General features: G+C 38.8%; 1 protein-coding gene across 2 annotated transcripts in view; it reads left to right on the top strand.

Moving 5' to 3' along the window:
- CRCP (CGRP receptor component) overlaps nucleotides 1-12,619 on the top strand; it is a 30,816-nt gene extending 18,197 nt beyond the window's left edge. For both annotated transcript variants that reach the window (XM_080563467.1, XM_080563468.1), the window contains 2 exons: nucleotides 3,081-3,138; nucleotides 11,376-12,619. In XM_080563467.1, coding sequence (XP_080419593.1) covers nucleotides 3,081-3,138; nucleotides 11,376-11,519 — 202 coding nt within the window. In that variant the 3' untranslated portion in view covers nucleotides 11,520-12,619. The remainder of the gene's footprint in view (nucleotides 1-3,080; nucleotides 3,139-11,375) is intronic.
- The last annotated feature ends 204 nt before the right edge of the window (nucleotides 12,620-12,823 follow it).

Raw genomic sequence — 12,823 nt, 5'->3', positions numbered from 1 at the left:
CAGGAGAAAAGAGAGGATGTAGTCACTGCAGGAGGAATTGCCCTTAAAACACTGACTTATAATGTAGCTGACACAAACGACCTTCTCCCCAGCATTATCTTAGATTTCTGCTGCCTGGGTGTACCGTATGGTTCATGAATGGAAGGACAGATCCTTCTCAGGGCGCTACAAAGTCCCAAGGAAGAAGGAGCGGTCCTGGACAGGGTCCATGGCCACGCAGTCCTTTTCTCCGTTATTTAATGGAGCCTTCAAAGGATATAACAATGCCTACTATGGCGTTTTCTTTTTTAGGACTTTGGTTTTGTCACCAAGAGGCTGGATCTCTTGTTGAAAAACAGCAATCATGGTATTGTCTCTTTGGAGCTGTTTGCTGTTCTGCAGGGCTGTAAATACACATCACAAAACCCACCGATACAATTAAGTCCATTGTTTGGTATCAGCAGAGCAGTTGTCTGCACTGAGGCACAGTCTCCAATAGTCACATCACCAAGTCACTTGCAATCATGGACATTTTAGGTAAAAATAGGTCCGTTAGCTCATCCGGTCTTTGGTAGTACATGATTTTTCCTTCAGGTCACTCTGGGGACATAAGCCAGGAAATTTTTATTCTAGTGCTGCTTGTTCTGTGTGTTGGGTAGGTAAGTGAAGGGTCTTACTCTGTTTGGGTGTCAGCTGACAGCCTTCAGAAGTATTAAATTCGGTGTATTAAGTATTAGATTCAGTGCAGACACCGAAGCAATGCGTCACTTGTCAAAGGCTTCTGATGAGCATAAACACCTTGGGCTTTGAGCATTTACTGGTGCACACACGTGAATGATAAAGTATCGAGGTGCCTTACAAAGTTAGGATCTGATAGCTGGTGTTAGGTTTCAAAGGCAGCCGGTGTCAGAGGCCACGTGAAATGAGGCGGCATCTCTGCAGCATCTCCAGACACACGGGCATTGAGCTGCTGGTTGTAAAGGCCTGCCCGGGAGAGCCCAGGGCTGGGAGTTACAGCATCTGTGTTCCCCTGAGAGCTCTAAGGTTTCCTTTCAAAGCCACCCACGGGTCCCACAGAACCAAAGGGAAACGCTAAGGAATCAGTGTAAGTACACATTCAAGATGGCCTTTGAATAATAAGACATTTCAAGCTTTAATTCCTCAGAATTGTGGTTCATTGCTATAGCACAGGCTGGAAGATGGTATGTGTTAACTGTCACTTCTCATTTAGACACACAAACGTGTGTGACAAAGTATTGCATAAACGTAGATGGCTGCTAGGAACGCATATATGTTGAGCATTATTCATTCAAGCTTTTTTCCAGAAAATACAGGTTCAATTCTCTTTGCATGTCTTATTATTACGCTGTAGTTGTATGTTTCATAAAACCTGTCTGTTACTGTTTTGTATTCCCTTTTAAACATTCGTTGTATCCTTAGCAGTGCTGTATGATTGTGCTTTTTTGCACTAAAACACAAAGACCAGCTGAGATCATTGGCCATGTCTCTATTATGTGGTCAATGTCAATGATTTGAGCTTCTGAAATTAATGAAATATGCATTGCTGGCATATGCCAGTTGGTTTTTGACTTTGCTGTTGAAATGTTTTCTATTTCAGTAGGGTGTAAAAGGAATAATTTTTGGCTACAAAGCTGTTGCTCAAATGTTGTGGTTTGAGTTTCAGGCAAATACTTGTTTGATCACATCTTCAAAAAAAAAAAGATTTTTAAATGTCAGCGAAATTTTCTGCCTCATACCTATTTTTTTTTTCCTATTTTAATGGTCAAAGTGTTTAAATGGAAACTTGTGAGATCTCTTGATTACTTGGTGAAAAAGCAGAGGTAATTGCTGTTGGCTAAAAAGAACCCAGACAAACAGTGGGGCTGGATGAGTGTAATCGTGGTTCTGAATGTGCCAGGAATTTTGCCACTGGCTTCAGTGGTGCTAAACAGTCTCCCTGAACATTAAAATGTTTTGTGTTTAAATACCAATGCCAGACTAATCTTACTGGCTTCTCCCCCCCACAATAGGCAGAGGAGAATGAAAACCAAGCATTAAAAATACAGACGCAACAGAGTTCATACCTAAAATCACAGTAAAAGAGGTTAATATCGGATTGAAGTGCTTTGTGGTAAATGCCCACGACTGCAAATTTGAATTCTTTCTGCCGTAGTGTGTGGGTAGGTTACCAAGGGTTTTGAGTTACGGTAAATTAATGAATTGTCTCTTGTCTTTAAAACTGCAATAAGTGACATATCTTTACAACCCTGGCTGTGACTGGGGTTGGGTGTTGATTGTTGTGGCTGTTTTTTTGATGTTTTCTGTATCTTTGCTGCCATGCTGATTGTGGCTATACCACTTTTTATGGGACTGCAGTGAGTCAAGTTAAAAACAAACCAGGAAGAAGAGGGCTGTGAGGGCTATGATTGTCTTTACAGTCCACCTCAGTCCCCCAGCTGGTTTGCTGCACTATTCCCACCAGTTGTAGAAACAACTGGAAGCAAGGTTTGCATGGGAACACAGGACTCGAAGCCATTGTTTTTGCCCAGAGGCATAAGTGCAGCAGTACGGCCTTAGCCCATTGTAATAGCGTAAGAAAAAATGCATTGGCATAAACTGTGTGGGTTGCAGACAGTACAAATGACTCCGTGGTTTCGAGCTAATTTTTTTTTAACCTTGCAATTCTTGTGTGCTAAGAGAACAAATAAATTATTGCCATTTGACGGATGGATTGTAACTTTTTAGGTATGATAATTGGTCTTGTGGTCATTTGTTCATAGTAAAAGATTCTGTGATCTTTGGCAAGTTGTTTCGCATTTCTGTGCAGCAATTAACAAAGTAACAGTGCATATTTGTTAATGCTTGTACTGTAATGATCTAAGGGCCTTTGCCCTGCCACCTTAGACTATAGGTGGCAACAGCTCTTTTTAAAATATGCAAATTAAAGTAGGAAACCACACTGCGGACCCTGTCAGAATTCTCCTTGGCAGTGGCTTTTCATCCCTAAATTACGAGGAATGTATTTGCATCGTAACAGTCGTTTGGGGGGATCCTCAAATTATGTAGTAATGCAGATTGTTTTACTCTTTGTTTCTAAACAGAGCAGAAAAGCTGCAGTTGCTTAACCACAGGCCTGTGACAGCAGTTGAAATACAGCTGGTAAGTAACAATGCTCCTAACTGCTCAAAGCTTAAACGAAAGCAGCTTTAACTGTGAGGATCAGTTGAATAATTATTTTCTCATGGTCGGTGATTGAACGTATCCCTTTATACACATCTTTACATTCATGGTTTGTAGTCCCAACTGCTTCCTCTCTGAGACCTCCCTTAGAGCCTTGCCCATCTTTCTCTTGGACAGATTCTCCACCCGTATGTTCGCTTCAGTGTCACATATTGAAAATGCTGAACAGAATCATTAAAGGTTAGTTACAGTGTTGTGAGTAAGAATATATTTACCTAAGACTTTTTGCTGCTGCTCTGTAATCAAGCACTTCCCTTCTTAACGACTGTCATGCCATAGTTGTTTTTATGGCAGGGTTTTATGTTATGGTAAAATCAAACATTCTGAAAAGGAAGGGGTAATGACAGATACAGTGTTTTGAGCAGTTGTACAGAACGAGAAATAGATACAAGCAGGCTTCCTGATGGAAAGTGGCCATCATTGATCTGTTAAGCATAATTCTGATGTAAAGAGAGCTGGTTGCAAAGCAGCAATAAATGGGCTATATTCTCTGAAGTATCTCTTTTAGGATAAAAAAGAAAGTCTCGTAATAAAGGATTATTATATTAAGGATATTTTAATAAAGATCTCTTACATTCAGAACCTCTGTTTATAATCGTACCCTGAAACCAATTATGTAGTAACAGGATCATATTTTGCTGAAAAAAAGGAAGGATTAAAGAGATACCAGTAGGACTGTTTTTCTTTCGTAGCCAAGGAGTAGACGTTGTAATGCTGAAGGCATCTCGTACAACAATGCTTCTAGTCAAGGAATTAGTTCTGTGTTCTGTGGTTGAAGAGATCAGTGTCAGTCTTGTCAGCAACCCAACCAAGAGCATTAAGGCTTCATGAGTTTTGCTTCGGAAGTTATTCATAAGCGATGATGTAGAGCCTCAGTGCAGAGCCTCTCTCACACCTTGGTTAGCTTTGTGTGCCGCAGACATAGATGCGTTATGTGCCTGCGTAGGCAGTGTTTTGTCTCTTTTTGCCTTCCTGAAATGCAGTAATCTTTTTGTGGCTTTCAGGTAACGAGATTTTTGTCTCTCTTTTCCATCCTCCCCTCAATTCATCATTGTCTTAACCTAACAATGAAATATTGAAAAAAGTTTGGTTGGTGTGTCATGTTTGAAGCCCAGGAGGCAGTATGAGAAAATTGGGCCTTTCTATTAAAAGTCAGATTTCTGGGGGGGGGAAAAAGTCGTACTTCAGATCTTCAGATCTTTTCAGGTTTGTAATGTCGAAATTAGGCAGAGCTCATTGCTAAAACCTGCAGACCTCTATTTTTGTATCTGTATTCGGTATCAGCCCATTATTGATAGGTAACCTTTCTCAAAAGCAACTTGTATAAATTGTAATTTTAATACATTTGGGGACTAGTCTGAATTTGTATAGCCATAAAATATTGGGGATACAGTTACTTCTGTTACATTCTAATACCCCTCTAATTTCCAGTGCAAGTTTCTCCAAAACTAGTATTACAGTAGACTAGGCTGACTGGATTGTTAACACTGTGTTAAATTAAGCAGCCCCAAAATTGCGGTACCTAAGTCTTTCATCAAAGCACATCAAAGTCTTTTGAGCACAAAACAACTACTAGGAAACTGCAAGCCATTCTTGTTGGTGAAATACTGAGACTAGCAGCCATAGGAAGGAAATGATTTCGCTTTGGGATTGCTGTGATCAATCATTTTTGTTTTCTGGTGAGGACAGGGGAAAGAGATTGTAGCAATGCAGCATCTTTGAAAACCCCTGTCTTCCCAGAGTGTCTTTGAGTGTAAAATAATACAGAGCTGTGGAGGCTTAACAGCATTCTTTTCTTTGATGTCAGTAGGGAGAAGATTACCCATACGCAGATTTCATGCAGGCAAGTCTATTCACTGCAGGATGAGAGACAACCTACGGAGAAGTGAATGCTAGATGTAAAATTGCCTTGATTCACTTTTCATTGTACTTGTCCCTGTCACTCAGAAGGTTTGAGTCCATCCTGAAGTTGAAATTAGAATAAATGATGTCGAGAATTTCTGACAGTTTCATACAACATAGCCAAATTGATTTTATTTTATTTTTTAAAAAACAGTTTTAAGCAAAACACCACACCAGCCATATGTCTCTCTCTCCCTTGCTCAAATAGTTTTGATGCCTCAAACTTCTAGTCAGTGCTGCCTATACATGGGATGGAGTCAAATTTACCTGATATGCTTTTACTAGCTGATGGGAGAGGATAGTTATATTTACTACTGATTGTTAATTTTTGGCTTTCTGGCTTTTTGCTTGTTCGGTTTTTGCTGTCCCTCTATAAAATTCCATGTCTTTAGTAACATGCAAAGAATAAATCAATTTTGAAAAAAATAATTAGAGAGAACATTTATGATCTTTTGATCTCAAGTTCTTCCACTTTTTTTTTTTTTGCATAAATTGCTGTATTGTTCATATTTGTCTTTTCCGGACTGTGTGCCAGGATTTATTTTCAAACAACAATAGCAACAAAAAGAGCATGAAATTCTAATTCATATCCCACTGGGTAAAACACTGTACACATTACAGCTATCTTGACCTCCTGTTTTAATCTCTAACATATGTTGTTCTTGGCTCAGTGATTCACAAAGGAGGAAGAAAGACAGTGATGTTGACCTAACCGTGATACTGGTCCAGATTTACTTAATGCTGAACCGTGATGGGTTTGAAGATTAAGCATCTTCTAATGAACAAATTGCTCCACATTCTTCTCTCTCAGCGGAAAAGTGGATTTTAATTCTGTGCTTTTTAAAACCAGATCTCCATCTTGGAGAGCTTCATACCTTGTGATGTGTGCTCTGCGTAACCAGCCTAACAGATTGTCTTTTATTATAGAATAGGAAATAATGTAGTATACTCTTCTGGAAAATTGAAGGTGTTAGAGGAACTAAACATTTTATTTTCTCTACAATGTATTTTGCTTCCCACTTTGCATAGTTGGTTAATTATCTCTGAGGTACATTAATCCAGTCGTTCTTTTGCTTTCCAATCAGTCTTTCACTTTACTTCTTTATGTTCTTTTTTTTTTTATATTAGCATTTTGGTGCTGAACTATTTTGAATTACTGCTAAAGGAGGAATTAGCAGTCATTTTCTCATAAAATAAGTACTCCTACACTGGAGTTAAATTATGGGCTTGATAGCTTTGGAAGTGATAGGAACCCTATTTCGTTTTTTATTATGGTTTACTGTTTTGTTTAATAGAATCCTTAGTTTATTATTCAAATAAACAATAGCTTTTTACCCACAGACGATTCTGTTTGGTGATGCTGAGGTTTGTTAGCAATCAAATATTACTGATTCTTGAGAGTTTCTCAGTTCTTCCAGAACTTTTTTTTTTTTTAGAGTTCTTCAGTGCAGCTTTATTTATTCTTCAACATTTGCAGTATATTGTCTTGTCTTAGGAGGCTAAATGAAATAAATGTTAGTCTGAAAGCTCAAAAGAAAGCACAGTAAGGATGATGAAGTCTCTTACGCTTTGCTTTTACTTTGGTAATCAGAAAATATAAGGTATGATTATAGTTAGGGACAGCATATTCCTAAAATGTTTGCCCTTGTTTCACAGAGTTAAAAAAAATCTAGACAAGTATGCACACGTGTATGTCGATGTACTTACAATGTGCCAGCATGTGTACGTCACCATGAATATAAATTTTCATCTTTTGTTTTATGAATAGCAAAACCACTGTTGATCTTTGAAATTATCTTGATAGACTAGTGGCCATTTTCTGACATACCTACTTGATAAATAAAACCTTTAAAACCTTCTGCAAATAACTTCCTGCCATGAGAATTTATTAGCAGGTTTTAATGGGACTTACTCCTTAATATAATTCTGTTAGCGTTCTGATTTGGAAATTATGGTTGTTTTGTTCCTCTGAGAAATTCATACATAGTATTCAATTAAAAAAGGCTACTATTAAAATGTGCAGCTGGGAAAGGCTGCGTGGTAGTAAAATATTCCACATACACATTTGTTTAATGAATACAGCTCTAGTTCCCAGTAGCGGTTACATTACTGAGCAAGGCATCTGCCAGAGTTTAATTCAGCAGTTGGTGAGTGATTTGTCTTTTCATTCTGTTGCAGCAGGAGCCTAGTGATGGATGATTGTGTGTTTTGGTTTGCTGCGTTAGAAATCTGTGCACAGATATAGCTGGAGAGGAAGAATGAAAGGTGCTTAAGCAAGTGAAGTATTGGCTATTAGACTTCTACATAAAGATAGGACCGCTCTCAAAGCTGAGCAGTAGAGCAGATTTTGCTGACTTCTGAATAATTTGCATATATTCCACAGTTCTGAAAATCTGGCCAGTTAATTTTATTGATACTTTTTTTTATCAATAAAGAAACTTAATTCTAGGTACTCAGGGTTTAAAGGTATTTACTAACTGCAAGGTGAATGTGCCTCCGTTTATTTCATCTGTAGGAACACCAATTAGGCTACCAGATAAAATTTTGTTGTGTCCTTGCTCGATTCCTTCTTTGATCTTACAGATTTCATTGTTTAGAGCATTAGCTGGGGGAAAAATAAAAATTTCTTACAGCATGAATAGAGTGTAGGGAGAGTTAAATAACTAACTGTTACCGGTTTGGGTGAAATAGAAGTTATCATTGAGGCCTGAACTGCTGTTAGCCACATAGTTGCATTTCATAAATAGTTCATATTGTATATATGTATCAAAGACTTTGATATGCTATAATATTTACTAAATACGACTGTAGTTATTTTGGGGTAATGTAGACTTGAATACTGAAAAAGTAATGATTTGGGATTTATTTATGTAAGAAGACACACAGATGAGGTGGCCTGCTGTGTTTGTTGTGTTCAAGAAAATCCTTGGGCTCAGCCCTGTGAAAGAGACACGCTTGTCTTGCTGCGCATTAGGGTGCTTTTTATCTATAAACCGTGTTACTGTAACATTGCCCAGTTGTACAACCCCCGAATATTGAACATAGCAGTTCAGCTGGAGCTTTGGTTGATGATACCCTACAGTTTGCACGTGGCATCATCTGTGAGAATAATCAATTTCCATTTGGCTTGTGTGGCACTGCCAACATAAATATCTTATGTCATACACTTACTCAAACATTTGCATTTTTGTTTGCCCTAGTATAAACTGTGCATTCCTGACTGCTTACAGTTTGAATCCGTTGCTTGAGCAGTTTCAGCCAATTGCAAGTTAGAGGTTAGCAGAGGGTTTTGGTATAGATTTTTTCCTGTATTGGTAAATTCTTGCTGGAAAAGTCAGCACTTGAATACAGTTTTCTTTTTTCCCCTCTTTTGTTTTCTCTTATACATTTTTTCTCTTCTGAGCATCATAACCTCATTTCCTTGTACTATCTGTAGCAAAGGTATTATAGTTGCAAATCAGAAGGCTGTGCAAACATCTGTTGAATCTAGAATAAACTTCTGAGTCACCTTCTGTTTCCCTTGAAACTGTTCTAAAGGGAAACAGATACCATTTGTCTCTTTGTCTGCGTGTTCTCTGTGCTTTGTTTTTTTAGCTTTTCCTTTCAGCATGCTGCTTTTCTGCTTCCTAATTGCTTGTGTTTTCATAAATTACTGCTCATGCTGTTTCTCTGTGAGGAAAAAAAAGAAAAGAAAGATTATCACTTACGCTCTTGATCCTTTGAACTTCTAAAATGTATCACAGCCATGTAGTGCTGAAATATCAGCTTGAATAATAAGCTGTCCGCCCTGCTGAAATACAGAGTTTTGTTTATCAGTAACTCCCAGTGTAAGAGCTGGCAGCGAGGATGCACTGAGAGGTGAGCCCTTAATGAATTTGCTGCAGCAGTTTAAGAAATTACCACTTCTCTCTGGCTGAGACTACAAATCTGTCAACGGAAGGGAATGTGGAGGCGCATTACCCGCTCTTCAGAACAGTGTCCAGCATCTTTCTTTAAAGGTGCTTTTCTCAACACTTTAACCTTAGACATCAGTTTCAGCACCAGTGCTTCTGACTACTTTTTTCATCAACTTTCTGCTCAACTGTGATTTCTTAAGCTGCCAGAGCAGTCACCAGAGCTCATCAGTCAATGTCCTGAGGCGTATCTGCCATTTGTGAGTCCAGCAGGCTCTCGCGTTCCACCAGTACAAATGACATAAATATGATTGTTCATATTAGAAATTACTCGTTCAGTGCTCAAGAGCATGTAAGAAGCAGAAATTAGGCACCTAAATATATTCTGTCTTAAATGCAGAAGTTGAGAAGAGTTGGTGCTAATCTAAAAACCACTATATTATCTAAGTTCTGATAAGTCCTTGTGTTTGACTTGGGTCACCTGAAGCAAGTATCTAAAGTAACAAGCGTGTGGCAAGGAAAGGGAATGGAGGTATCTAGGGAGAGATAAAATTTAAATGGGGAAGAGGGGCAGACTTCAAGTGATCTAATAAATCAAATCTGAGTCAGGCAAGGTGCCAGTTTTCTGATGATCTGAAAGCAGTAACAAATGCAGGAGACACTGGCCGCTGAGACATAAATCATTCAGCCTTAAGTAATTTTGCCTGTCCAAAGGATGTGGGCTTTTTCTTTATGTCTGTACAGATCCTGCTGCTGTGGGGCTGTCACCTTTAAAGTTGAATCTAACAGTCGTTAATAACACTATAATCCAGTCCAAAAAACAGGCTCACGGTCCTCTACAAAACTTAGCAGCATAGGTCATCTCTGGAGTAATGCCTTTGTCTGCGGTATTGGCAACAAAGAGCGTATTTTTGCACTGTAGCAGACCTCGTTGTATAGCGTTGCTGCTCCAAGGTAAGCTGGTTAACCTGCTGAGATGATCACCACTCAACTGTAGCCTAAAAGGCAATTATCCGACACCACTTCAATAGCTGCAGCGGTTGCTTACGCAGAAAGGTAATGTTAGGAGTGGTTTTAGTATATTTAACTCGTTTTATGTACTCTAACAGCTGATAGTAACGAGAGCCCAGGCTGTTTTTCAGGCCAGGGTCCCACAGTAATTCCTGAAATGACCATACTTTGAAAGGCACTCTACACAGAATTTCATCCTTTGAGGATGAGTCCCCAGAAACAGTCATTGGCAAACGGATATTCATCTGCCTTTTGCTGCATGAGTGGATTCTAGCGTGCTTGCTTCCTCTCATCAAGGACCTGTGAATAATGACTGCTGAAAGATGACCCGATTGTGCAAAGAGGACTCATAGGACATCGGGGGGAGGAGGTGGGGAGTAGTTAATTGAATATACCGCTCTGGTTTTTAGAAGGCACGATGTGTCTGAATAGCTGGCAATTTACAGCTAGAAATGATTAAACCTGCAGTGACTTGGAACTGTAATTAATATAAATCACCGCTCTTCAAAGGACATGTTAAAGGACTTTGCATAAAAAAGAAAATCGCAAACTCCACAATCCTAATTGGTTTCATTTGCGTTTGAAGAGTTCATTTGGCTTGCGTTTCCAGTCCTCTGACAAGCTTTTCCTTTTAACAGCTGCCTATAAATTAGGGCAGTTGTTTTTCCTGGTAGCAGTGATACGAGAGTTCCCACAGCTCCACAGTGAGAGTAGGTCCCTAATTAATCTTACAGAATTTTATTGTTGGTGTGTGACAGCGTGTTTTGTGTTTCTCGGAGCTTTTATATGCTTTTATACTCGGGGATCCCGCAATTTAAATAAATTCCAATAAGTATGGCTGCTCCAGAATTAGGTGGCTTCTTTTCTGCCCTAATTACTTACCTTCTAGGTGCTGGATGATACACCAAGCTTCAGGTAACCCATCTCGGGTTATCTCATTTCAGTTCTTTTGAGAAGGCACAGGAATTTAGGAAGATAGGTCTGGAAGTGAGCTCTGCACATGAGCCACATGAAAGGCCTGGCTCAAAATATTGATGTCTGCAGTGGGAAAGGTTTTAGGAGAAACCAGGAAGGAAAGACTGGGTCGACTGTGTTGTTTGCCTTGTTTTAAAGCGAGCAGGGTCTCATTATGGAGTGCCATTTGTCGTGGTTAACAATGGAGCTCTTCATTCTTTCTTTTACATATTGAAAGACTTCCACTTTGACTGAGCTCATTACAGAAACATTTTACAATGTCTTCGATCCCTTGAAAACAAGATTTCCTGCTTAGTTTAGTCCTTCTTTTTGGAGGTGAGGGCAGAAGCGTGGATTTAATGATCACAATAGATTGTGTTTTTTTTTTACCTGCAGATGGTAGAAGAAAGTGAGGAAAGACTAACAGAAGAGCAGATCGAGTCACTTCTCCAGACAGTCACCAGTATCCTTCCAGGGGATCCGGACGAACAACAGAGAGACTCAGCAATGGCTACTGAAGACAAAGGTGACCAAAAGTAGGAGGTGTCTAGACCAAAGCTGGCAATAATTTCAGCAAAAGAGAATTGGTCAATATTTTTGTTTTTCACTTGATACCGGTTTAATCTTGCATTGGACATCACTGTAAAATATATTACAATTCTTATTATTCAGAGGTGATGAGGGAACCGATTGTTTACAAGAAAGCCTGGAAAAGGACACTATTGTTTCGGCATTTTGTCATATACAGGGGTGATAGTAACTGGATTTGTTGTGTAGCTGTCAGAAATGATGGGACAGTCTGAAGCTTTTGTATTTTTTCCATTACCCATGTAACAGCTGTACATCTGAGCAGGCTAATATACAGCTGGCAATGTTTTAATTATCACAGCAGTACTATAATTATAATTGCTTTCATATGATTTTGAATTGCCCAACTGTTTTTCAGAATGGATTACAATACAAAGCCGACTTTTGGAGCTGTTTGTGAAAAGGGCTATTTTCAGGGATCGATACGTGGAGTAATAACTGCTTGATACTTGTTCAGTCAACTTCGAGTAGGCTAATATGTCATGGAAGTGAGAGGATCTGTTGATAGGGTAACTGTTCTCAAGGATGTCTGACAGTCTATACTTGATAAAAGGTAGATCCAGATCATCAGCTAAATATTTATTGCCACTGAACACAGCTGAGTTGGACCAGCTCACAGCAGCTGAGGCTTTAGACTGTAATGTTAAGGCTCTTAGTAATACAAACAGAAGAACATTAAGAGTGAGGTGTATATTTTCCCTTTGAACATTTGTTCCAGTATTTATATATAGACAAGTTACAGTCTTGTGAATATGCTGTTGACCATGGAATAAATGAATGAGTCAACACTTCAGTCCTAATCTGGTGCAGAAGAATGAAAATCAGTCATGGCCGAAGGAGAATTTTCTGTGTACTGAGTCTTGTCTGATTAAAGATTTCAGGTTTAAGTATTTAGTGCTGAAAGCATTGATGATTATAATAAATCTTTTGTATATATACACAATGTCATGAGTTACACATGGCACTGGTTTTATACTGTAACTGCAGACCATTCTTCTATAATTGTTATAATGTACTGGAAATAGAAATAAAGTTTGAAGTATGTCCTGGGATTTTTTTTGGCTTAAAGACGAGTTACAAGAGCTTGAATTGAAATATCTGACTTTTTTCCCCAGTTGTGTCACGGTTTTTCTTTTGTGATCCTAAACAAGGAATTTACCCTTTTTGAGCCTTAGTTGTGCCATATATGAAAGGGAATGATAATTTCTGGTTTGGGGGGGGTTATGATATGCATTTCCATGGTATTTTAAGCTGCT

Source organism: Anser brachyrhynchus (assembly GCF_964034855.1).
Source record: "Anser brachyrhynchus genome assembly, chromosome: 20".
NCBI classification, from domain to species: domain Eukaryota; kingdom Metazoa; phylum Chordata; class Aves; order Anseriformes; family Anatidae; genus Anser; species Anser brachyrhynchus.
This window is presented reverse-complemented; position numbering and strand designations above follow the sequence as displayed.